At 38.1% G+C, this 27,878-nt stretch overlaps 4 protein-coding genes across 6 annotated transcripts in view; 2 read left to right on the forward strand and 2 right to left on the reverse strand.

Moving 5' to 3' along the window:
• Window positions 1-27,878, forward strand: part of LOC141652899 (histone-lysine N-methyltransferase EZA1) — a 149,210-nt gene that overhangs the window by 112,510 nt on the left and 8,822 nt on the right. The window contains exon 2 of the mRNA XM_074460514.1: window positions 23,270-24,525. Within this exon, the coding sequence (XP_074316615.1) occupies window positions 24,487-24,525 (39 nt within the window). The 5' untranslated portion in view covers window positions 23,270-24,486. The remainder of the gene's footprint in view (window positions 1-23,269; window positions 24,526-27,878) is intronic.
• Window positions 423-11,274, reverse strand: LOC141651043 (putative nucleoredoxin 1-2). Its single transcript, XM_074458771.1, has 2 exons — window positions 10,959-11,274; window positions 423-1,339 (listed from the first exon to the last, which is right to left on the reverse strand). The coding sequence occupies exons 1-2, from the start codon at window positions 11,272-11,274 to the stop codon at window positions 423-425; spliced, it is 1,233 nt and encodes a 410-aa protein (XP_074314872.1).
• LOC141651044 (uncharacterized) lies at window positions 13,004-13,726 on the reverse strand. Its single transcript, XM_074458772.1, has one exon. The coding sequence runs from the start codon at window positions 13,724-13,726 to the stop codon at window positions 13,004-13,006; it is 723 nt and encodes a 240-aa protein (XP_074314873.1).
• Window positions 14,565-20,648, forward strand: LOC141652892 (uncharacterized). Of its 3 annotated transcripts, XR_012547269.1 has the most exons (6): window positions 14,565-14,732; window positions 15,977-16,050; window positions 17,135-17,649; window positions 17,859-17,992; window positions 19,540-19,608; window positions 19,747-20,648. XR_012547269.1 is itself a non-coding variant. In XM_074460505.1 (5 exons), the coding sequence occupies exons 3-5, from the start codon at window positions 17,377-17,379 to the stop codon at window positions 20,060-20,062; spliced, it is 429 nt and encodes a 142-aa protein (XP_074316606.1). In that variant the 5' UTR covers window positions 14,565-14,732; window positions 15,977-16,050; window positions 17,135-17,376; the 3' UTR covers window positions 20,063-20,648. The 3 variants fall into 3 exon arrangements, 1 of the variants encoding a protein (XP_074316606.1); XR_012547268.1 differs by lacking the exon at window positions 19,540-19,608; XM_074460505.1 differs by lacking the exon at window positions 19,540-19,608 and having other exon boundaries at window positions 17,135-17,380; window positions 17,884-17,992.

The raw sequence follows: 27,878 nt of genomic DNA on the forward strand, positions 1-27,878 counted from the left end.
TAGAAGATTTTATCACTTAATTTATTTTCCGCTGCGAGTTGTATTTATCTTATATTAAGTTTAGTTGGATAATTTGAAATAAACATGTAATCGTTAAGTTTTAATTTAAAGTACTTGGTATTGTTGTACTTTGTTATTCACTACCTCGGGGAACCGAGATGGTAACAGTCCGGTTTATTAGGGAATGTCTTGCTAAAGGCTCCTTCATAAACCGGGGTGTTACATGCTATTTTATCTTGGTTGGTTTAGTTTTCCTGCTGAATAACCCGATGTGATAGACAATTGCATATCTAATTTACGGACTAAAAAAAAACTTGCTAAACTACGGTGCTACAAGTCCCAAGATGGGTTTTATACTCTTAACATTGATTCAGAAGCTAATTGTTATAAATATATCTGAAAAGAATGATACAGAGTAGCGGCTAATAGAAATTATAGACCGGACTGAAACCAACAGAGAGTTCATGGCACAAATGATCATTGAATGGAAACGCGTCAATCCCATTCAGACTAAGATGTTGTTCAGCATGCCTCGAACGAAGCCGGCCATCTTTACCAAATGCTATAAACGCAGGATATTTATCCTCCCACTCCAAGAACAATTTATCGATCATACGCCTAGAATGAACAGACGGAAAAGGAAACGCCAACCACGGCATCACACGTAACCGTTCATCTACTTCTCCAGTGGTATTCTCATCAAAAGCGACAAACACAACTTCAAAATCGGGATCCTTGGCCTTTAATTTTGGGTACCAATCAATAAGCTCGACATATAGGTCGTCGCAAATGCTTGTTAAATATGTATAATCAAGGTAAAGGATGATATTCCTGCCAAGTAGATTACCCATAGGAACCCGATCTCCATATTTGTTATCGACATAATTACGTTCGTCAGACACCATCAACACTGACTCCAGTGTCAATGCCCTTAATTTGGCTAACTTTCGATCTACAATACTCTGTCTAGTAAACGGATATGCCCCGATACCAAAATGGGACATAACCTCTTTTCCCATGGTATCCCCGAATGAGCTATTTGGACCTAAAATCATCACTCTATCCCCTAAACTGGAGTGGCAAAATCGAGATAACTTCCGACTTACTGTGTCATCGAAGGGCAATACCCACCAGGATATCTGATCCCTTGCTAATGCTACCTTGACGCGATTTTGAAACCAGTGGATATCGCCCTCAAAGGGCAGGTACACCAACACGATCTCTAACTCGAGCCCTTTAGCAATACATTTCTTAATGAAGAAATTAAGTGTGGTAAGAAAATACGCATCACGACAAATGTATAATCCCACAAGCTTCTTGTTCAAATCGGAAACAGACACTAATTCGTCATTATCATCACATTTTCGTAGATAATCAGAGGGATTAAGGCAGAAGAGCTCCTCAAGGGAAGGTGTATTTGTTGGAGCTTGTGTCCTCCAGTTAGTGCGGATAACGTCATTGCACACACACTTGTACGGACAAGTGGGAGCTTGTTGGGGTTGGTGTCCTTAACAGTTAGTGCAAGGACTTATAAACCTCTAAAAGGATCAAAGGGCATACTTTGGTATTATTATCAGTTGATCCACGTTTATCAATAACGGTTGGCTTGCTAGATAAGTTTGACGTTATTGTCATACAGATGGCGGTGATCAACTGGTCCCTAAAAGTCACACCTATAGGATACGTTTGAGAGACGTGACGGTATGAAAATACAGTCATGTAGATGCCAAAATTGACTAACCAGTTAGTCCGAGTTTTTTGACTAGTAATTAGTCAAAATGTGAGGATGAGATATTATATTTAATACGGATTAAATATCATGGGCTAAGGCGAATTTAACGATTAATTCGTAAAATTAAATATAAGCGTTTTATATTTAATTAAATGTATATTGAATATAATTATACAATACTGTTTTGTCGGACACGTATTAATAATTCAGCTAACCCGTATTATTAGCTGATGCCTTAAATTCCGATAACCGATAACAGTTTATGATTAGACCGTGTCATATACATTTAGGATTTCGGGTCGTACCATGAGTTAAAAATTAGAGAAAGTGGAAAGCCCACTCTCCCCATTCATAGCTCACGGCCGAACCATACAAAGAGGGAGTCTCTCCTCTTTGTAACCTAATCATCATTTGCCAAAAGAAATTAGGGTTTCGAGAACAGTGCCTCTCGAAATTCGGATCTCTCATCCAGTGAAAAACTCACATCAAGTTCTCCCAATATTGCAAGGCAATCGGAGAACACGTTCTAGCACAAGGGCATATCTCGGACAAGGTCTTGGGTGCAACAATTAGGAGGGAATCTCGTTTGATTTCTGTTCTTTACGCCGCACTATAAGGACCCGAGGTTGATTTCTATACATTAATCATTTCATTGTGTTTTTCGTTTTATGACTATAAATTGCATGTTTAAATTTACGTTATAGTCCTGCAATTAAAGGGTAGTATACGGATATTAACCCACAAGTGGTATCAGAGCGAGGCCACGTAATTTTTCTTATGTAATTTTCATTAAACGAAATGAATCGATGATTTTTGTTTAAAAACTTTGTCTCGGCAGCCATATTTTAAACACGGCAGAAATTTTTTTTGTTGTTGCTGCGTTTTTGGTTGCATTGGGAACCGTGTCATGATTACACGGTTGCTCTTGTTGTTGTTTTGTCTCGAAAACCGTGCCGTTTCATGTTTTACACGGCTGTTTTTGTTTCAATTTTCATATTGTTTTTACATATTGTTATTTTATACGGAGATTATAACAATATGTCATGTTTTGTCAATTGTTAAATTGTTTTTGATGCGTTTTTGATCAAAATTACAATTGATTTTGTCTCGAAAATCTGTTTTCACGAGGGTTTTGAAGTTTCAGCCATTTTTGCATTCGATCGAGCGTATTTCTACTCGATCGAGTGCTATTTCTGTCTTGTTTTTGATCGATCGAGTCCCTGTCGTGCTCGATCGACCCCTTTCTAAACCCTACTACTCGATCGAGTTGTCCTCGTACTCGATCGAGCAGATTAGCTGATAAAAGTACTCGATCGACCACCAGTTCAGTCGATCGAGCACTCTCTGTTTGGCAACCTTCTCGATCGACTTGCAGTTCAGTCGATCGAGCCCTTTTTGTCCTCGATCGAACACTTGTGTCAATGGATCGAGGGTTTTTGCTTTGACAGCTTTGAAAATTTGTTTCTTTTGATTTAAATTTTCTTTTGGCTTCAATATGTACTTTATACGGATATAGTACACTCGCTATGATTGTGAAACGGTTCACACACGTACCATTGAGTTATTTTAAAGCGTTTTAAAGTAACGGACTGTATTAGATTAAAATTAAATTGATAGAAGCCGTTTTATCACATGAATTTTAATCATTAAAAGGTGGTTTGGATAAATTTAACATAATTACGGAATTATGTCACGAATGAATTTGTTTTTAGTTGATGCATTTTATTTATCGTTAATTATGAATGCCGTGAATGCCTTTTATTTACGTATTTAATTTTACAATCAGTTGTAACTTAGTGTGGCCTTAGTAGAACGTGTTACCGTAATGATGGAACACGGTCTTGGTTGTATTTTGAGATCTCGTATCTCCGTTTTGGATTTTTCACTTGTAATTACAGTTTTAATTAGAATGTAAATAGGTTTATATTTGTAATTTTAAATTGTAATTTTTGAGAAGACCAAAGATGGAGACCGGATGCTCACTCCCGCTACTTGGATCAAGATGGAACATCAAGACAAGCTTTTTGGGTCCAACGGTGGATTCCAAAGTTGTATTATGTTCTTGTACTAGGATAGGCCACACTAGGATATTTTTATTTACGTATTGCATTCTTTTATTTATTTTTCGTAACGATAATATGCATCATATTCCGCCTAAAAACCAAACCACCTAATATATTGCATGAAAACTGACACATATAGAGGTCACGAGTTAGTTTTCATTGACATTCTCATGTCACACGTTTTAAAGCCATCATCCAAATAAATTCATTCACGACAAACGCTAGTTATTCGTTCACTTAAAATGAATTATAATTTTGTTGATGGGATCTCCCTCGTATAAACTAAAATTGAGAACGGTCTTTATAGGTCAAACTCCAATGAGTCCCTTCTTCGTCGGTAGGCATACTATGACCCCTTCTACGTCGGGTAAGTTGGAACTGATTGACCTATTTTATCTCAACACTATGGTCACTCGTACGATCCTGTGACTATGGTGGACTATAGATAGGATTTACGGAAATCTATCGACCAAGAGTTCTTCCGGAAGAATTAGCTAAACAGTTGGCTTATCAATTTACAGAAATTGAGTCTTGGGATCACTTGTATCATTCTTGAGGGAGATCAATTGTGCAAGTGCGAGAGTCTACATGTTTAAAATGAATTTTAAAATAGACTTAAATCACCACGATGAGTTGCTTATTTCGTTTTTGTTTTCCTTTCTTTTTCAGTGTAGATCACGATTTTAAACTGCTAAACAACAAATGGCTGGTTCAAGTGATAACCCAATGCCAAGTGCCACATTGGACCGTGAGTCCTGGCTTCGGATCTTCATGAATCAGATGAATCAGTCCACTCGATCGAAGAATGATGGATCCAACCGGAGACCGGGAGGCGGCATTACGGAATGCTCGCGCTGATGGGAAGCTCAAATATTTATTAGAGCCCCTCCCGGCAAACCCAGGTCCCACGGCTAGAGAGTCTTTGAAATCACCAAGTTTAATGATTTTGTATGGAAGCGGGTGCGATTAAAAACGTACTCATTTTTGCAATGGAATCCAATTTGCAGAAACGCTTCATAGCCCATGGTGCGAACAAGATTTTCACCACGCTCACTAAGGAATTCTCGAAAGCACCGAGAATCGTGACCTATGAGCATACCACTCGCTTCTTTGATGCGAGACTCCAGAAGGGCCAACCGGTTAGCCCACACATTCTCAGCATGATTGAGAATGTCGAGAAGCTGGAGACCTTTGATTGTAACATCAGCGAGAACATTGTTATCGACCGCATGCTTCATTCACTCCACGATGGTTTTTCGCAATTTAGAGCGAATTACTATATGAATGATTTGAAGAAGACTCCCCATGAACTGCACTCCCTTCTCGTACAGACCGAGAAGGACATGAAGTTCAGTGGGAGCTTGAAACAGGATGTTCTCGTTGTGTCAAACAAAGGGAAAGGTAAGGGCAAAGCTCAGGCAAACCTAGCAGTAGGTAAACCGAAGTTCAAAAAGTCGGGTTCAGGTAAGAGTGGTCCTGGTGAGTCGAGCAACTCATCAGGCGCGACAAAGAGCAAGGATGGTAACATGGAGTGTCACCATTGCCACAAGACTGGGCATTGGAGGCGTACATGTCCATTATACCATGAGGACTTAAAGGCAGGTCGTGTTAAACCTGTTGGTATGTCTTCTTCCTCTACTACTTTTATTCATATGATTGAGATTAACCACGCAAGTTACGGAACTTGGGTACTTGATACTGGTTGTGGTTCTCATCTGTGTAATCATGTGCGGGGGCTCGAAATATCGAACCCCTCGTAAAGGGTGAGGTGGACCTGCGTGTTGGGAATGGAGCAAGAGTAGCTGCCATCTCAAAGGGGACATATGTGATCCAGCTTCCTAGCGGATTTGAGTTATCATTATATGATTGCTATTATGTTCCTAGTCTTTCCAAAAACATTATTTCAGTTTCTGCACTTGACAAACTTGGTTTTTCATTTGTAATAGAAAATAATGCTTGCATTTTCTCTTTACACGATATGATTTATGGCAAGGCAGTCTCCATGAACGGAATTTATGTTTTAGATCAGACCACGGAAATATTACACGTAATGAATAAAAAGTTAAAGGTTGGTGACAAAGATCAAACATATCTATGGTAATCGCCCGTATGGGACACATCAATGAGAAACGCGTAAAACAGCTCATCAAACATGGAGCTATCTCGGCCTTTGGTTTTCAATCATTTGGCACGTGTGAATCATGTCTCATCGGTAAAATGACTCGTATTTCCTTCAAAGGTGTTGGAATGCGCGCTGCTGACCTATTAGGGCTCGTACACACGGATGTATGTGGTCCTATGTCAATCACCGCACGAGAAGGCTATAGGTATTTCATCACTTTCACGGACGATTTAAGTAGATATGGCTATGTCTACTTAATGAAGCACAAAAGTGAATCCTTTGAGAAATTCAAAGAATACCAGAATAGGGTGCAGAACCTATTGGGTAGAAAGATTAAAACACTACGTTCAGATCGTGGTGGCGAGTATCTTTCTCACGAGTTTGATCATCACCTCAAAGACTGTGGGATTGCCCTACAGTTAACTCCACCTGGAACACCTCAATTGAATGGCGTGTCCGAACGGAGAAATCGAACTCTACTTGATATGGTTCGATCCATGATGAGTCACACGGTTTTACCTGATTCATTATGGGGTTTTGCTCTTTTGTCAGCCGCTCTAATACTTAACCGAAGTCCGTCTAAAGCTGTTGACAAGACTCCATATGAACTATGGAAGGGAACGGTCCCTAACTTGTCCTTTATACGGGTTTGGGGCTGCGAGGCTTATGTCAAGTGGAGACACGAGGATAAGCTCGGCCCGCGATCGGTCAAGACATTCTTTATAGGTTATCCTAAAGGAACACTTGGTCATTACTTCTATTCGCCTACCGAACAACGTGTTTTTGTTGCGGCTAGTGCGACATTCTTAGAGAAGGAATTTCTCGAGAATGCAAAGAGTGATAGAACCTTCGACCTGTCGGAGATTCCAGAACCAAATACCGAGCAACTATTGGAGGAACCTATTCCTTCAATCCCGGCTGTGGTTAACATTCCTGAGGAACCTAGGAGGTCGGGAAGAGTCTCTATTCCTCCGGACAGATACATTGGTATGGTCGAGGAACATGACATAGATGACGTTCTACTCTTAACGAGTAGTGAACCCGCAACCTATAAAGGTGCCATGACTAGTTCTGACTCAAAGCTATGGCTTGAGGCCATGCAATCCGAGATGGACTCCATGTATGAGAACAACGTGTGGGATCTTGTTGACTTACCAGCTAAGGTTCGTCCCCTTCAATGCAAATGGCTTTACAAGATAAAGCATTCTGTGGAAGGTCAACAAGATATCTACAAAGCACGACTAGTTGCTAAAGGTTTCACCCAAGTGCCAGGTTTGCACTACGATGAGATTTTTGCACCCGTAGTCATGCTGCGTTCCATTCGGATTATCTTAGCGATTGCCGCTTTTCATGATTATGAAATTTGGCAAATGGACGTGAAAACCGCCTTCTTAAACGGCTTTTTGGAGGAAGAGTTGTACATGGTACAACCCGAAGGTTTCATTGATCCAGTACATCCTAAGAAAGTGTGCAAACTTAAGCGTTCCATTTATGGACTTAAGCAAGCATCAAGGAGTTGGAATCATCGCTTCGACCAAGTGATAAAAGACAATGGATTTACTCGATCGGTCGAGGAACCATGTCTATATATCAAGTCGAGTGGGAGCAAGATTGTCTTCCTAATATTGTATGTTGACGACATACTCCTGATTGGGAATGACATACCTCTCTTAACTTCGGTGAAAGTATGGTTGAAAAACCATTTCCGGATGAAAGATCTGGGTGAGGCACAACGAATTCGGGCATCCGTATCTATCGAGATAGATCACGTCGGATGTTATCTCTCGTCAGAGTCTTACATAGACAAAGTCCTAGAGAGATTCAAAGCATGACTAACTCCAAGAAGGGGTTCCTTCCTATGGCTCCAGGGGTGCATTTGAGCAGGTCTCAGGCACCAGAGACACCGGAAGAGAAAGAGCGCATGGCACGGATTCCTTATGCCTCGGCAATAGGATCAATCATGTATGCCATGATATGCACACGTCCGGACGTGACATATGCATTGAGTATGACAAGTCGATTCCAACAAAGATCCAGGTGAATCACACTGGTTATTTTGTCAAGAACATTCTTAAGTACCTCGGAGGACTAAAGATTGGGCATTGACTTATGGAGGCTCTCAAAAGCTATGCGCAACCGATTCTGTGAGATGCTAGCTTCCAAACGGATCGAGATGACTCGAAATCTCGGTCTGGATTCGTTTTTACTCTTAATGGCGCTGCAGATCACGGTGGAAGAGTTCCAAGCAAACGATTCTACAGCAGATTCTACGATCGAGTCCGAGTACTATGCGCGTCGAAGCTACAAAGGAAGCGATATGGATGCGTCAATTCTTACATGGACTATCCGTAGTGCCTAGTTCGAATGACCCGATCACCATCTATTGCGACAATAGTGGTGCCATCTTCCAGGCTAAAGAGCCAAAGTCTAGCAACAAATCTAGACATGTACAACGGAAAGCTCATCTAATCCGGGATTACGTGGAGCAAAAGGAAGTAGTGATAGAAAAGATTGCTACAGATGATAACATAGCAGATCCTCTCACTAAAGCATTACGACAAGATAAGCATGAAGGGCACGTAAATTCCATGGGAATCAAACGTGTTCCTGAGTTGTAGTACTCTTTTATGGATTAGATTCATTCTCTTTTGTACTCTATACGACATCATCGTTTTGATATTTTATATATATATTTTGTTTTTCATGTGGAATTGTACGACGATTTTGAACACCACAAAGTGAACTGAACAAACATCATATCTTGTTAGTCCTTAATTGCCCACATGAGCTGATAACTCTGGCAATTATTCTGTGACGTTGGTTGATGGTGGGTTCAACGAGCCATAAGTCAACCGATTGACTGACCAATCACAGAGGCGAGTTATACGGATATCTCGTAGGACACTATTGTGACATCGACGTGGAGTCCTAAATGTTTTATAACATTCGTTGCCCGGTCGTGGATAGGACTTCCATGGTGATCCTAAGAGTCGATTCTTTGATTATCGACTGTCTCTTGAGACTAAGGCAGATTTTGGGTGACTTTGGTTTCTTTCTCACGGTCATCCGTAACAGGGGGCCAAGTAGATTTTTTCTGGGTCATTTCATGTTGTGCTTATATCGGAAGGAGTTCGAGTTGAAGGAAATATTCAGCCTTTTTCAGGTACTCGATATTTCTCAGGGCCACTCGAGGAGCTGTAACTGAAATGCATGGCCATGCTCGGATACGGATTCGTTTTATCAGTTGAGTTACTCTCTAGTCGGGGAAACCACTCTTGATCCAGATCGATTGTAAAATACGACCTTTGTGGATCCAGATCTGCAAATTGTTTTACATTGAGTGGGAGAAATTTTAAATGAATATGAGAATCGGTTATCGCACATACACTTGTACGGACAAGTGGGAGTTTGTTGGAGCTTGTGTCCTCCAGTTAGTGCGGATAACGTCATTGCACACACACTTGTACGGACAAGTGGGAGCTTGTTGGGGTTGGTGTCCTTAACAGTTAGTGCAAGGACTTATAAACATCTAAAAGGATCAAAGGGCATACTTTGGTATTATTATCAGTTGATCCACGTTTATCAATAACGGTTGGCTTGCTAGATAAGTTTGACGTTATTGTCATACAGATGGCGGTGATCAACTGGTCCCTAAAAGTCACACCTATAGGATACGTTTGAGAGACGTGACGGTATGAAAATACAGTCATGTAGATGCCAAAATTGACTAACCAGTTAGTCCGAGTTTTTTGACTAGTAATTAGTCAAAATGTGAGGATGAGATATTATATTTAATACGGATTAAATATCATGGGCTAAGGCGAATTAACCAGTTAATTCGTAAAATTAAATATAAGCGTTTTATATTTAATTAAATGTATATTGAATATAATTATACAATACTGTTTTGTCGGACACGTATTAATAATTCAGCTAACCCGTATTATTAGCTGATGCCTTAAATTCCGATAACCGATAACAGTTTATGATTAGACCGTGTCATATACATTTAGGATTTCGGGTCGTACCATGAGTTAAAAATTAGAGAAAGTGGAAAGCCCACTCTCCCCATTCATAGCTCACGGCCGAACCATACAAAGAGGGAGTCTCTCCTCTTTGTAACCTAATCATCATTTGCCAAAAGAAATTAGGGTTTCGAGAACAGTGCCTCTCGAAATTCGGATCTCTCATCCAGTGAAAAACTCACATCAAGTTCTCCCAATATTGCAAGGCAATCGGAGAACACGTTCTAGCACAAGGGCATATCTCGGACAAGGTCTTGGGTGCAACAATTAGGAGGGAATCTCGTTTGATTTCTGTTCTTTACGCCGCACTATAAGGACCCGAGGTTGATTTCTATACATTAATCATTTCATTGTGTTTTTCGTTTTATGACTATAAATTGCATGTTTAAATTTACGTTATAGTCCTGCAATTAAAGGGTAGTATACGGATATTAACCCACAGTATTGTTATTATTATTATGATCCTCGTAGTTGTTTATCCTTAATCTCATTTCGTACGCCTCCCTTTCAAGTTGATTGAGCCTCTGATCAGTAAAAGGAAATGAACACGCTCCATAATGACGGAAAAACTCATGATGTAAATGCCGTAAAACAATTTGTTCAGGATCCACTATAAGAGTAGTCGTTCCTAACCATGTAGTTCGTTCGTTTAATTCGAGAGACTTGCAAATGAAGTCGCGAGAATAAGAATCCCAAAACGGGACAGCAAGACAAGGGAATGCGGAGAAGAAGTGGTTAAACGCCAATTCATCATGGACCCAATCGGATCACATCTTCGCTACCATGACCATCTCGAAGTCATCGGGTTTTTCGAGAGACAACTGTGAATACGTGTAAATCAAATCCAAGCACGTGCTGGCTGCGTAAGACTCAGTTGGTATAGGCACAAATTAAGTAACAACAAATAAGGAAGTATTTTCCCCTAAGGCTTTCGACTAGAACACGGTCGCCATTATTACGAACAAGATAATCTCGACTACTGTTAGATAACATTGATATAACATCAAAAGACTTGCCTTTTTCAATCGGTCCAAATACAGGGATATTATCCGAGTATTCAGGTATTTCATCTTCAAAAGGCTGCTGCAAGCTGTACAAGTATCGTACTCTGGCGTTTGAAACGCGGAATTCTTCGTCGTCGCGGGGAAGAAGATCGTTGTCTCCGGATCGAGCCCATTCTGAAGAGAGGCATACTCGTTTTCTTATAGGATATTCTGAGGGTAAAGAAGGAAATAACTCTAATTTTACATCTTGTGAAACAGCTGCTAGGTCTATATCGATCCGATTTAGAGCCGAAATATTATTGAAAACACCATTTTCAGGAATTGTCATCGATAAATTGATAGATTTAATTAGTTTGTATATATGAAAAACCTCTACAAAATGCTAAAAACTTGAAGGAAGCAACCGAATATATGAAGAGTCACCAATTTACAAATGGAAAATTGCAATTAATGGAATGCAATCAAAATCTCAAATTCTATAAATGTCGATGGTACTAAGGATATGAGTTGTCCATCTTATCTTACAACATCCACACCGTGTTAAATTAGTAAAGGTATGAGTATGAGTTGTCCTAAGATATTTTATTGTTTGTCGTTACGATCCGATGAACGGTTTTTGTAACGTTTGTACTAAGGTATATGTTAAAAAGCTAATTAAAAATGAGTGTTGATTTTTGTAGTATCTGGTTTACTTATTAGTCAATACACTATACTTTTAACCATTTTACCCTTCTCCTTTTTCTCCCTCATTTCTTAAACGTACGATGTACTACAAATAGGGGAAAAAAAAACTCACACGCCCCTTCCTGCGCGACCGCCTCCTCCCCTTCCTACTTTTGGTGACCGACGACGAGCGCACACCTGCCTCCCGATAACGGTTTTGTTGGAATTTGAGTTCTAACAAGTTTCACCCTAAATTAAACTATACCCCCATGCTTTCCATTGTCCCTGCCCCACCCCCTAAACCCTCGCCGGCAACACCTCACCGTCCTTGCCCTCACGTCGCCAGCGATACCTCTTCGTCCCACTGTCCTCACCAGCGACATCCCCCCTCCCACCATCATTCTTGTAACTCACGACCTCTTTTTCCCGCCTTGACATGGAGGACACCTACGCCTCTTTGCGTTGTTGGCACCCTACTTCTACACCACCTTTACCCTACCGTTCGCCACCCATGCCGCCATCCCACTAGGGCCATCAACACCAGATGACACATGGACAATAATTTTAATTTTTAGTTCATTTAAAATGTTTATTTCATTTAGTACATAATTTTATAACGATCGTATTCATTTTATCATACATTATAACCATTTTTATTAATACCTTATTTTATTATATACCTACCCATTTTATTTCTTTTCGTACCAATTTTCCGTTTGACTTGTAACTAGTATAGATCCCGCGCTACAGCGCGGTATTTTTTAGATTTGATTTATAAAGAGTCGGTCTCAATAAAATTATTTGCATAAATTAACTGTACTTTCAATTTAATGTTATAATGTATTAATATAATATTAGTAAGAGGTAGAAAAGAAAATAACTACCGGCAAAAGACATTTAAGTTAAGTTATTTTCGGAGTACTAATATTATTGTACTTTTCTATTAAGATTTTTTTTTACACTAATAATACATTTTAAGTTAGATGTAAAATCTAATTAAACGCGTATTAGCCTCGTAAAGAAAACCGGTAAAAATAATATCTGTATATATGGTAGAGATTGAGAAAATAAGGAGTTTGAAATTATTATATTATATTATTAAGAAGATAGAGATTGATGAATATTATGTAGATCATTTTAGTATATATTTTATTTACGGTATTTTTTTGCAAATTAGTGTACCTAATTAGTGGAGTCAATTAAGAGTGTGTATATTTAGAGAATAAGAATTAGTCAAAATATAACATTGAGCGCAATTTTTTAAATTTTCAGTACTCTTTAACATAGCTGGGCGGGAATTTTGAGCAGGAATTTTCAAGATCAAGATGGGTTGATTTTTTTTTTTTTTTTTTTTTTTTTTTTTTTTTTTTTTTTGAGGTAGAACCACAAGGGTTTTAACGTATATTAACTAAATCAAACGATACAAACTCAGCAATGTTTTGAGAAAGAACCTCATACCAAATTCTTCTTCCTAGCTGCCAGGGTCTCACATGAGCTAATTCGTGAGCCACACTATTAAATTTACGTCTAACAAATAAAAACTTAACCGATTCAAAATACGAACATAAATCATGAATATCGTCATAAATCTGAAATATATCACTCCTGCCAGTGCTCCTACTCTTCAAGTCTCGAATCACATTCAAACAGTCACTTTCAAGCACCACCTTCGTGACGCCATGTCTTCGTGCTTCAGCTAACCCCAAAAGAATTGCTTCAGCTTCAAGAATTTGAGGCTCTCTTTCCTCCTGCTGTTGTACCGCCACACCCCACAACACTCCTCCCTCAGCATCTCGACACACCGCACCCAATCCCACCCCCTGACCACACAGCCCTGCGTCCACATTAACCTTACACGAGCCCTGCTCCGGCCTAGTCCACCTCTCCTCCAGCCTACAATCCTCCAAAGCGCTCCCTCCCTCCTTATGCGACCCCGACTCCTCCATTTCCTCCACCAAATCTCGGACCCTACATAACACCTCACTCACACACACCCTCCGTCCCTCAAAAATCATCTTATTTCTCGCTTCCCAAATCGCCCAGCATCCCGTCAACAACGACACACACTCCTTCTCCGAAGCATTCTCCATAATCGCCTCACCCCATTCCCTTACCATGGTGAACCCGACCTCCCTCATCGTCTCCAATCCCAACCCATCCCAAACTCCCCCACCCAATCACATCCTCGCACAACGTGTAGACAAGTCTCCACGTCGTACAAGCAAATAGGACAACCATCCGCTGCTCCACTTATCCGACGAGCTAAATCACTCTTCGTAGCTATAGCTTCATTACACAGCTGCCAGAAAAAAACTTTTATCCGAGGCAGAACCGGCACCCTCCATATCTTATTCCACAACCACTTTTCTCGTGCAAAATCCGACTGCTCAATCAACTCCCCCCTTCCCCTTCCTGCGCCCAATAAGCCGACTTCACGGAGTAATTACCATCCTTCGTCAGGTCCCAACACCACTCATCCGGATTGTCCCTTCTACTAAGCCGAATCTTCGAAATTCTTTCAACCTCGAAAGGCAAAAATAACCCCTCTAACACCTCCTGGTTCCACCCTCCTCCATCCGGTAAAAGTAAATCCGCCACCGTCATATTCACATCCGCATTACCCAATGACGATAGAACAAACTTGGACCTCGACTCCTTAATCCACGGGTCTAGCCAAAAATTTTTAGTACTCCACTACTCGGTGTATTTTTTTTTTTTTAGTCTCACGAAGCGCGCACATAGTCGCATTACAATAAGGGGGAGGGGGGATTCGAACCTGGGACCTATTGTCCACAATACCTCCGTCTTAACCACTACACTAAGACATACTTTGTTCCACTACTCGGTGTATATAACTGTGTAAGTAGCAATTTGTGACAGATGGCGAGTATTTCGCCACGTCCCCCCTTAGTCCCTTACTGTCTCATATAATTTCAATCAACTTTCTTGTTTCTTGTGACAGATGAATGAACCCTTATTATACCTCTTTTTTCTTTCCTTCTCCTGTATTCTTCCTGCTAATCCTTAAAACATATACAAGTATTAAGTATACATCAATCTTTATCCTTACTCCAGCCTTGTTCTTTCCTTCATCTATGAAACTGCATGCAATCAACCAATCAGGTAGGTTACTGTTTATTTCGGTTTTCTAATTTGTTTCAAAATGTTCTAATTTGCATGTACTATTTTGATTTTATGTGTTTTTTTTTTATGTATTTTTTACTTTGCATGTGTGATTTAGGTGTAGGAAATGTGTTTTACTTTGCATACCAAGTGTTCGATGAAAGTTCGAGATTATTTCATTAGTGTTTTGGTGATATAAGGTCGATCTTTGAGTCAATATCTAATGCGTTCGTTGTTTTTCATAAGTTGAGAAAACAAAGTTGTATAATGCATACCAAGTGTTCGATGAAAGTTAAAGATTAGATCATGAGTGTTTTGGTTATATAAGGTCGATCTTTGAGTCAATATAATGCATACCAAGTGTTCGATGAAAGTTCAAGATTAGATCATGAGTGTTTTGGTTATATAAGGTCGATCTTTGAGTCAATATAATGCATACCAAGTGTTCGATGAAAGTTAAAAATTACATCATGAGTGTTTTAGTTATATAAGGTTGATCTTTGGGTCAATATAATGCATACCAAGTGTTCGATGAAAGTTAAAGATTAGATCATGAGTGTTTTGGTTATATAAGGTCTATCTTTGAGTCAATATAATGCATACTAAGTGTTCGATGAAAGTTAAAAATTACATCATGAGTGTTTTGGTTATATAAGGTTGATCTAGTCAATATAATGCATACCAAGTGTTCGATGAAATTTCATGATTAGATCAGGAGTGTTTTGGTTATATAAGGTTGATTTTGAGTCAATATCTAATGCATCGTAATGATACAGTATTTTCCGGAGTTCTTGCATTACAATGATTTCATATTCGTTATACGGAAATGTGTTTTATAATGTGTACTTTTTATAACCAAGAAACCGTCATCTGAGCTGCTTTGGTGATTGTCGGCTAATCTTAATAATTTTAAAGGTCTGTAAAGCACCATTACCTTAAATGTGAACATGCTTTCTCAAGTGTTGATGTACGATTGTACCGTAATGAAGGTTCGAGTATGATTTATTGTATTTGCTCATGTATGTCTCAACCTAAGTTAGGGAATACTGATATTGTTAGCTACTTATTGTCCTCCTCCTAATATGGTTAATTAAGATGTACTCCGTAGCTCTTAATCACTAAGAACATACAAGTAATATTCTTAGTTTGCCCGAACTTAGCTTCGTTGTCCAAGTTATCTCGTGTTTTCATATGTATTTATCTTTAGACTGATATATATTGAGGCTCTCTTTAAATACATATAGGGACTTTAAGGAATGACTTCAGTAGCTTAACTTGGGAATTTCTCGGAATCTAAGTGATGCAGCTGCAACATCAGGTAATTTGGCCTTTAAAAAAAAGGGAAAATGCACGCGGTGCCCTTGAACTTTGATGTTTTGCCCGAAATACCCAAATTTTTTATCCGAAAAACTTCAAGAGGCTATAACTCGTGTTTACGAGCTCAAAAAGTGACGATTTTCTTTTTTCAAATTGATTATCTTTTCAAGAACTACGACTTGAAAAAAAATTGTCGAGTTTGGGATTCGTGTTCAAGAGATATGGTCACTCAAAGTTTGTTCGGTAAAAAAACACTGTCCGTACAAAAACTCCTAGCCATGGGATCCAAATACTCCTAGCCATGGGATCCAAATACGACATTTTTTTTTCAAATCGTAGCTCTCGGAAAGATAATCGATTTGAAAAAAAAATTATCACTTTCTGAACTCGTAGATACGAGTTATAGACTCTTAAAATTTTCCGGAACAAAAACTTGGGTATTTCGGGCAAAAATCGAAACTTCAAGGGCACCACGTGCATTTTCCCTAAAAAAAATAACTTCCAGCATCTATTTTTTCACCCTACAGTTTATCAAAGCCACCATAAGAATCTTTAAAACATAAGTACTCTAATCTTAATACAGCTTTATCTACCACATCCATTCTTTTCATTTTACCCTATAAACTATGCTCCCCCTTTGTAATTTTGTTTATGGTTACCAAAAATTGTTGTCCAATGGTCTTAATGTTTCATTGTAAGATTACTAAACCACTATTATCGGATGTTGTCGAATAGTCTTATATAGATACCAAAAATATAAAATTTCGGTGTCTACAATTTCATTGTAAGATTACCAAACAACTATTACCAGACGGTAATGCGTGTTGTCCTTGTAAATTAATTGAGGCTCCTATTTTCGTTGTAGTAGTTTTGGATATTTTTTTTTAACGACCTTAGTTATTGTTCCTTTCATATAATCTTTTCCCTTTTATTTCTGTTACATTTCCTTACATTTCACTGACATTTTAAAAACTATGACTGCGTTTAAGCCATATTATTTCAGTTTATGTAAGTTAAATTAAATTTACTTCCGTTTGATATCAACGAATTAATTTAATTTTGCTCATTCTTAATCTTCATTTCAGGATGTTTAGCTCTATATAAGTATATAACCATCTGCAAAGTATGCCTTTTGCAAACCATCCTAAAAGCAGCCGGGGGCACAACTTTTGGTTAAAACATCCTCAGGCGTACTGATGTTATGTTAGTTATTAACATACAAGGCACCACTTTTAGTTCAAATAACATCATGGAGCAATGTCTGCGAGTATTGATGGTATCATAATACTTTTGTCGACACAAAAACTCCTCTACACCATGTACGAATATGTGTATGTATATATTGCACCTTTTCAATATATAATCAGTAATCCTCATCTTAACATAATACCCCTCAGAAAAACTCTGACAATGAAGCCCGAACATCGCCAGCCCCAAAAAACTAGTATAAAAAAAGGAGGTGGTCATATTCAGACTGCTTGTACCCCTATGTGACATCTTTTGCCATTCGTTACCTTCTGTATGTTTCTCACCGCTTCTTTTGGTTGTCTCTTTGCATCGTCGCTGTTTTCCTCCGACAATCTCGCACCGCTCTCCATTGGTATTTTTCCTTTATTCCCTCTTTTCATGTCATCACATCATATACTCCCTTGCTAATTATTACACTTGTTCTTTTAATTCTTACGCTTTTTAATTGCTTCCCTTTTGCTAATGGATTACACTTGTTCTTTTAATTCAAACTTAATTAGTTACACTTCATAAATTGGGGATCTTTTATGTGTTCTTCATAGTTCTTGATTTTTTTTTCAGTTGATTCTTCTTCGGATGGCTGTAGCGTTGGTTATCTTTGACGAACTTTTCAGGCTATCACCGCTGCTGTTGTCTTTCCTTCTTAATTACACGCCTTCTGCCTCATATGCGGTTCCTTTTTGCTTCTCCTACAGGTAAACTTGTGCCTTTTTTTTTCCCTTTGACTGCTCTAATCAACTATTTTTCCCTTTGACTGCTCTAATCAACTGTTTTTGGCTTTTTTCTACATGTTTTATATTGGTTCTTATAGTGCATTGTACATGTTCGACTAAATGCGTAAAAGAAATGCGGGTTACTATTTTCTCAAATTGTTGGGTATGAATTAGATTTTTGTTTTGGTGAGGTGATGGTCATTGACTGCTTCTGAATCTTATCTGCGTAGTTTGTTCTCCTGTGCGTCTTTATGACCCGTTGCTTTCGTCAATTTATTCTGCTATTATGCAGGGTAAAAACGTGGGCCTTGACGTCCACGCTTTTCTGGTATTTGCTAAGCCCTTCATAGACAGATACACTGCATTGTACCAATAAGAGTTACTTTAGTTTTAGCGTTTCGTTAGCACTAACGGCATCAACGAAATCAAAGTTTGTTTACATCTAGATTGGAAAATGTAGGGACAACTGACAAGTACGTTATTTATAATTTTGAACACCTCTAGTCTTGTGTTACTGATATGCGCAATACACCTTGCTTTATGCTTCGCTATATTCGGGTTAGATTAGGTTATTATTTGAAGCAATTTTTGTGACGCTCTGCAAAGCTGGTGAGAAAAGTTGTATAGCGCTTCAATCAGATTTCATTTATGGTGGCTGTTTCTTAAGAGAAGGAATTATATGTTTTTTGGAATATTTTTGCTATGCATTAACTTGTAAAGAAAGTATAAAAATCGTAACACGTGCCAATTTAAACTTTTCTTACGCATATTTGACCTGCATTAGCGTATAGCTCGGTGTAGTTTGAATGTGTGGAGCTGATTTGTGGCGGCAAGTCGCTGATGATAATGAAACAGCAACAAAGCTTCTTGCCCTGATCCAAATAATTAGTTGGGTTTTAGTTTGACTTTAGTATTCACAATCGAAACTTTCCGTCTTAGGCAAATTCTCATTTGTGATTTATGAAATATTGGTGCCTCTTGTTTCTAAACTTGTTATATTGAATTCTGAATGCATTTGGGTTTATTTTGATGCCGGCATATGTCATTTTAGTTCATGTTTGGATTTTTTTTGCCTGTTTGCGATGTTCATTAAATATGTTTTTGTTATTTGGCGCAATATTCATGTGTGATTCTCGCATCTATTGTTACTTATGCAATTGATATGTGGGCAGAAAGATCGCTGTTTTGATACATGAAATGCTGGATGAAAAAAAAAATTGCTGCCATAATCAAACGAGGGCCGGATTTAGTAGTTTTTTACATATTTATTAAGCAGGAAATTTTTTATGAGTATGGTCACCAGGTGTTTGTTAAAATGAGAGCTAAAATTATGTATCTGTTTACTTTTCAGTAACTCTTTACTGAGACCATAATATGTAGCAAAAGGTCTTGCACAAACTAAAGTAGAATGTGCAATATAACACGAAAAATAACAGTGTCCCTTTTCTTTGATTTTTTTAATCACACTGTTTTGTCTTAAATATGCATTTTCTACTGTATTAATGTTGTTTGTGCTGAATGCAATGCAGAGCATCTCTGCTCAGACGCTGGCTTGCTTTTAATGTATTTTTATTTTGTACTATCTGAAGTGAACTGATGTAAGTGGCTTTTAGTCCGTCTAGTGTTATCTTTTTAAGCCGGAAAATTAATATGGTGCTATAGTAACTTTAGCAGTCTTTTGTGGTTTATACACATCTTCATCTGTCTGAGTGCGTTTATGTGATGCGTACTTGTAGGGATTTTCTTCTCAGTATATACGGAATTGTGCTGAAGAAGAGTACAGAATGTATCCGTCTCTTGACACTTGGAGAACCAGCCTTTCCTGCAAGGATCTTCGAAATACAGTTCAAGAAGATTAATCATAAGACCATCGTACTAAGAAATTACAATGGTCACTTACAGTTGTCAAATGGAACTTTAACTGGAGTCTTTGGAGCCTCAATACCCTCGTTAGGGAGGGTGTCGGTGTTGGTGTCAGCCTCTTTCACCTTGCATTTTTTCTCTCTTTCCAGTATTGACATAGCTGCTTTAGCTCTTGCTACAGTTATTTGAGAATTACCCACGTCTTCTATATCTTTGTCTTGGAAGCAAGGCGAAGGGCTGTTGGCTATATTAGAATAGTATATGCACCCCGATCTTAGAGGACATTCAGCGCAGTTAGGTTTCTGTCTTGCAGAAAACATGTAAACAATACCAAGTCACTAAATTCTCAATCAGCTTGTAAACTAATTCAGACCTTAGTGACTTTGTATTGTTTACAGGTTTTCTGCAAAAGACAAACCTAATTGCTCTCCTCTGAGATCGGAGTGCATATACTATTCTAATCTAGCTAACAGCCCTTCACCTTGCTTCCAAGAGAAGGATATAGAAGACATGGGCGATTCTCAAATAACTTTAGCAAAATCTAAAGCAACGATTTCAATACTGGAAAGCGAAAGAATGAATGCAAGGTGAAGAAAGGCGTCACCGACACCTTCCGTGATGACTGTATTGAGGCTCCAAAGACTCGAGTTAAAGTTCCATTTTGAATTGGTGATCCTGTTTGTTGATTGAAAAGGGGGTGTGGTATGTAGTAGTTAATTTTGATCGTTATCATGTTCCAAATCATATGCTTTTTACCAATGACGTTGAAACTTCTCTTTTTTTTTGAGTCGGGACATGCGTTTTAGTACAAGGCTATGTCCTTGGAACATTCTTTGATCAGGTCAAATGTAGCTATTATAGTCTGAAGAAATTCTCCCTCCGTTTCAACGGGATGTTTACACTTTTATTATTTTGTGAGCAGTATTTTAAACAAGGGAAATGATAAATACAACCCACTGGGTTGTATTTAAACATTTAATACCCTTCTATATTTGGTATTAATTTAGAAATTAGAGAGTAAATTACACATAAACCAATGCAATTAATGCATATATTAACTATTTATTTCCTCTTTTAGTTACTTAAATACAACCCACTGGGTTGTATTTATCATAACCCTTTAAACAATTTGTTGGAATAGAGGGAGCATTTAAGAAGATTATTTAGCTATAGTTGACGTGAAGTGGCCACATTCATAAGGAGTACAAAGCTAAGCTTGATAAAATTATGTTATTTAACCAATGTGCCTTGATTTTATTGGGTGAAATCAGAGTTATTCGACTTGAACATTAGCAAGACATGATGGATACTAATGACGCTGGAGAAACATGCGGCACATACATAGGGCGTCACTCTATACTTCCGGAGTTCCTGCTAGTTTCATTAGATGTGATCGTAATATGAGATGTCGCTACCTTATTGCAAGGTGTTTGCTTCAACGGTATGGGAATCACGATACTTTCCAAACAGCGACACCTACTATACAATGGCTTGAGCTAGAAAGCAAACTTGCAAGCAACAAAGCAGAAGTACAGTAAATTAATATAGTGGGAGGTTGCAGGAACCATGTCCGACCTGTCAAATTGACGACAAATAAATTATGGTCATTTGCAAATTATAATTTTCATGTGTACTAATCTGAAAACTTTAGCAAATTCTACCAAAATTACTTGTTTAACCAACACTTCTCAAATAAACTACTCCGAAAGTGGTAAAATATACATTCCGATTTTTACAAATATCTCCAATTAATCAATAAATTCCATAAATCTATAAAAAAAAGGGCAACTAAAAAATCGGAAGTAGTAGTAACAATCTATTTATTTTGGTGCAAATCATCCGTGTAGTTCGAAAGCAAGTCAAAAAGAACTATTAGAGCGGCAAAACTCTCTCCACATAAATTTTAGGGTTATTTAATGAAAATACTCTAAACTATTGCAGTACAGCTCAAAATACGCTAGAACTCGGCTTAAATTAGAACCAACCCCGATATCCAACATTTAAATTCGCTAGACTTTTGGACTATGGAGCCCAGCATGAAAGTGGAAGAAGTGATTTGGGTCAACCAATTTAAGTTTAACCTTGAGCCACGTAAGCAATATACCCGGATTGTTGAGTCTTGACTCTTGAACCACTCGCTAAGTCACCACTCACAGTAAGTCTCTCTTTAGATAAATATGTCCGTCTTAACATTAAAATGGGCCACGTACAATTTATTAGAGCGTATAAAACAAATCTATTGCTTTTCCCTATATATATTTTCAATTAATAGACTATATCACTAGTTGTATGATTTAAAATTCGAGCTCTGTACTAAAGTTTTCGAGTTTTGTTTTAATGAACCTGAGCAATATAAAGTTTTTGAACTCATACTTAATAACCATTAAAAAAAACTTTTAAAAAACTCAGAAAATTTACACATAAGCTCGGATAAAAATATATAGTGGTTGTACAATGTTCATTATACAACTGGAGGTAATGGTATAGTAGTATTTGTGTTATATTTTGCTTTTGTTTTATCCATACTACTTGACCCGTCTTAAACTTAAAACGGGTCTGCCGATCTTAAATGGGAATTTGTGACCACTTTTATTCACTTGCTTTTTTTCTAGTTGAACCTTTTGTATTTGTTTCACCTTCTTTAATATCTTCACTCTATGATCAGACACTATTCATTAATACAGGAATCTTTGTTTTGCAAAACCTTTTCTTTCCTTTAATTAGCAATATTTATGCCAGATTATCATTTCCCAGAATTTCCTCAAACTCTCAGGTCAGTATCTTATCTTATTATTAAGTAGTTGGTTTCTCTTAAGACGGATATATCCGTCTTAATATTATTGATAATCATTCTGCTCATATTATTCCTGCTACTGTATATATAGTTTAATCATATAATCATGATTTTCAATTTATCATCTACTATTTGGTATTTTTGGTATGTTTTGATTGCATTATTTATTGGAAATTTACAACTTGTGACGGTGCTGGAATTTCATCTGTGAAATTGTGTAATTTGTGTGTCCATATCATCGCTTTTATAGTTTCCAGTTGCTGTATTCATTCTCAATTTGCTTTGTTTTTCCTTTTTAAGATCATGATTACCTAATTACTCCGTACTTTGTAATTCTTATGCTTGCCAATTATGCGTTTCTAACCTCACTACATAATTGGATATCGGTCGCTGAGATGTACTCCCTCTGTTCCGGTCATTTGTTGTCCTTTTACATATTAGGGTGTCTCACTGAGTTGTTGTCCTTTCTATTTTAAGAATGAACTTGATGAACAATTTGATCATTTATACTCACTTTGTTCCACTTGTCATTTAGTAATTGGCTCTTTCCTCTTTCCTTGGTCTTTGTGCCAAAACCAAAGGACAACAATTGACCGGGACAGAGGGATAAATTAGGGAGGGTAATGGTGGTGGTGAATGGAGGATGAAAATGTGGCGGCCAATTATTACTCCTGTATGAGGGTAATGTGTAGCCACCAGGTGAGGTGGGTAAATATTACACCAGAGAAAATGTGGCGGCCAAATTATTACTCTATTAACTATTACCTTTAGGACTAGAAATCATGAGTGGTCTTTCCTATGGAGAATTTGGTATGTTTCTTTGTTTGATCATATCATTTTTCAAGGGCGGTTTTCAAGAATCCTTCTCAATATGCATTGATGGTGCTATGGTTGGCTTCTAATTAAACTTAGGTAAAATTGGATGCATTGGAGATAAGAATCTAACTAGTGTTTGGTTGCAAATTTACTCTGAATCGTCAAGCGTTGAATGTGGTACAATCAACCAGTATTTAGTTTTCACCCTGCTAGTGTTGGCCTATCTTATTTTATAAAATTTGTTCTTTTATTTGATACTTCCTCCGTCCCATTCATTTGTTTACTTTTTTTATTCTTTGGGAGACGTATTTTTATCAAAGGTAACGAAAGATAGGGAGATTAGGGACGGGGGGAGTATAAATAAGCTCATCGGGATTTTTATAGGAGGGGAAGCATTAGATTTTTGATTTACACGGAATTGTGATAGAGATTGGCGTTTCAATGACATTATATTGACTGAAGTACTTAGCTAAAGAGGGAAACAATAAAAGGATCTTTGCACTTCATCAAAGGACTTAGCTTGTGATTTAATTCTCGACTTAATTCCTTCTCCAAGTGATTGCCAGCTAGAATGTTCACATTTCCAATAGTTTGTAATAGTATCCATTCATATCGGTCTCAGAATTTTTTTGAGATGTGTAGCTCTCATAAAGTGTTTATTTCTCGTTTTGTCAGATAAACAAAGGGATCTTGACCTTATATAGAAGTGGTATTGAATACTTGAATGGTCTACAGTTGTCCGTAGTCTACACAACACTCGATCTCTCTCCAGTTGGCAATTAAGTAAAGCTGGATTGCTAGGCCGTTCCTTTTTTTCCCCAGGGCTGTTTGGATATATGGTTCCACAGAAACACAAGTTGGTGATCCAGCCACGTCATAGAACCAATCAGGGACGCCCACGTCTTTCTGTGATGCCTATTATTTTCAGAGTCACAACCCTGGGGTTTCATTTTTCTAAACACTTATGCTTGATGGACTCTGACTGAGGAGCGAACTAAAGGAGATGGCGTCAAAGGCTTCTGATTCTTCATCCAAGCACAAAGTAAGCCTTTTTGTTTCCGTTATCCTCTCCCTGCCATGATTTTCGTTTCCATGTTTGCTTAGATTTTGGTGACAAATAGGGCTTCTTTCACCTGGAACAAATTTTGGATCGAGGCTTGTAAATATCGTTTTACCAGCCATTGAGGGGTTCAGAAGATGGATTCATGTTTCTGACTCCAATTCATTTTGGGACTAAATTGTTGTCGTTAAATGAAATCATTAGTTTCATTGGCAAGGCATTAGAAGGAATTTGTACTGAATAAATAAATCATCTGTCTGAAAAGTAATCTTAACATTGACACTGTGTTGGGGCTGTGGTATTCCAAAATTGAACAACTTACCGATCCAACTATCAATTACATTGTCTTGAATGTTGGCGTACAACTAAAACTACGCTTCAATTGATTGTGAAAATCCCCAAAATACATTGAGCTTTCTCAGAAATTAGACATATGGAGATCAAATGCAGTATTTTTTTTGTATGAGCATAAATGAACACTCTTTTAAAAGTTCTGTCATCCCTTTAATCAATTGGAGATTCCACTCGCTTAAACTTTCACTGCACTTTCTTAACACCTAGTAAGTCTGATTTTACAAGGATCTGAGATGTGAATAACTAAGTATCTGAAACTATGTCAGTAAGTGGTGATTGAGCAAAATGAGCACTGATATGTTTGTATAAAATTTCCCGGATTTGCTCGGCCCCTAACAAATCGAATCTGCTTTACTATTGCTTAAAATCTATCTAGTTACTCTTTAGAGTTTGTACGTGAATCTGATGTTACGCATCTATGTCGATTTAGGCGTTCTTGCATAGAATCCATTAAGTGATCATGAATGTTCTAGGTGTATCTAGAAACGCAGAACTAGGGGGTGATAATGAGACAAGACGGCTCGCGGGCAGGTCAAAGCTTGGATCGTGCTCGATAACTTAACGAGTCAAGCCGAGCTAATGTTGATCCGGCTCGAAAAGCTCGCGAGCGACTCGAGCCGAGGTTAAAGCTCGCTAGCATAGTAATGAGCTCAATTTTTCCAAACTAATTCGGGTGAGATGGAGCTCGAGTTTTGTTTCATGAGCACAAGCCAACTAAGGTCAAGCTCGGCTCAGCTCATTATCGCCCCTATGTATAACCTTCAAGGGATATCTTGTCTATGTAGAAGAATTCCCACGACTTACTAGTCTAGTCACTCTAGAGTGTCCTATTCTAGAGAATTCTAGGGATGGTGGAGGAGGTGGAGGAGGAGGATGAGGAGGAGGAGGAGCACTATAATTAGAGGTCCTTCCCTCCCATTTCCTTGTATCCTAAAAATCCACAACAGTCACAACTAATCAATCTTCAAACAAATTCCTTCCAATTAATCAAACTAACAACTATACTATTCTTTATTTCTCTCCTTTACTACCTTATACACCAACAAGTGCATCAGATGCTAAAGATAAAGATCTTAAGGGACACAAAATAAAACTATGGCATCCGCATGAAACATTCTATCTATGCCAAGATGTGTGTCGTGTGAACTTGGAAAACATCAAACACGTATTTCATCCCGTTTATCGATGACTTTACTCGAATGACTTTGTATATTTTACGAAGGAGAATTCATAAGTATTCCATGTGTGTAATAAATTCGAGGCTGTAGTCAGAAACGAAATTGGCTTTAAAGTATAGATGATAAAATCCGACCACGAGACAGAAAACACCTCTTCACAATTTGACAAATTTTGTGAAGATGAGGAAGTAGAACATAAGCTCACCGGAGGATATACTCCACAACAAATAGGGACATAGGGTATCCGAATGAAAAAACACAGAATAGTCATGGCGATGGTCAGATCCATAACAGTCACGTCTGAAGCTGTCTACACCGCAGTTTATCTATTAAATATTAAATAGACTCCTTAAAAATGTGGTTAAAGGAAAGACTAGCGGTAAAAAGCCTATGGCTAAGCCCTTTAAGGTGTTTGCTATGCTCATGGCCAAGCGGAAAAAAAAAACACAAGCTTGGTGGTAAAGCGAGGAAAGGTATATTTCTTGTTATGACTCAAAATCAAAAGCTTACCGGATTTTCAATTTGAATAAAAAAAAAATAATGATAAGCCGTGATGTGGAGTTTGATGAAGAAGCAATATGTAACTAAGAAGAGTGTCTTGATGGAGGTGAAGTAGGATTTGTTGGTCGTATCATCATCACCTTGCGGAACTAACGTCACATTTCTTTCCATCTTTTCTTCCCAATTCCATATTGCATTTTCATCAAATTCCACGTCTCGGCTTATCACGATCTTCTCCGTATTGAGATTGAAAATGCGGTAAGCCTCGGATTTTGAATCATAGCCAAGAAATATACATGTCCTCCACCTTCTCGTCAAGCTTGCTCCTTTTTTTTTTGTTGGGATGTGAGCATAGCAAATTGAGCTAAACACCTTTAAATGTTACCGTAGGCTTTTTACCTCTCCAAGCCTCTATCAAAGTTTTTCATTTAACCGCCTTTGTAGGAAGTCTATTTAGTAGATAAACATCTTTAACTGCCTTTGTAGGAAGTCTATTTATTAGATAAACTGTGATGTAGTACAGCTTTGGGCCTAATTTTTTATTTTTGGCATTTTATTTTGGGTGCTGATTTTCGCAGTACACATTTTACTCGTCATAGTACACTTTTGACCATACTACCCTTCTCATTTATCCCTCATTAGAAAGTGTACTACATCGGGCGAAAAAAAGAAAAAAAAAAAGAACCAACTCTTAAACACACCTCAACCGCCAGCCACCGACTTCAACCTACCACCACCACCACCTCTCCCTTGACCACCCACTACGTACTGTCCACCGGACCTCCTTCGATACCGCCCCTCCTCTGCCACCTGCGACCATGCCGTTGAATATCGTCATCCCCCTGTAACTACCCTCCCCCTCAGTCATGTTCACAGCTAACAACCGTCGTCGAAATCTCCATCTTCTGCTTCTTGCCGGCCACCGACCCCACTCATCCCCCTTTCTTGCCGGCGACACTTTCGAAAGCCTCCACTCCCGCCGTCCTCTATCGCAGGCAGCCACCCCTCCACCGCCAAATAACACAAACCCAAATTAATTGTTACAAGAACCAAGGATTAATTATAAAAAACGTAAAAAGTTTGAATGAAAAACATTGATGTTGATTAATAGACTAATAGTAATGCAATGAACGGATTAAATTGGTGTTTTACACTTAAATTTCTTCTCTAATTGAAGAGATTTGATTATTTTTAAGAAGATGGAGGAGAACCAATAGAGAGAACTAGGTTAATTCTTTTTTCAATTAGGGGTAGCAAATGGAAAGAAAATGATAAAATGTACTATAATGAGTAAAAATTGTA

Source organism: Silene latifolia, chromosome 4 (assembly GCF_048544455.1).
Source record: "Silene latifolia isolate original U9 population chromosome 4, ASM4854445v1, whole genome shotgun sequence".
NCBI classification, from domain to species: Eukaryota; Viridiplantae; Streptophyta; class Magnoliopsida; order Caryophyllales; family Caryophyllaceae; genus Silene; species Silene latifolia.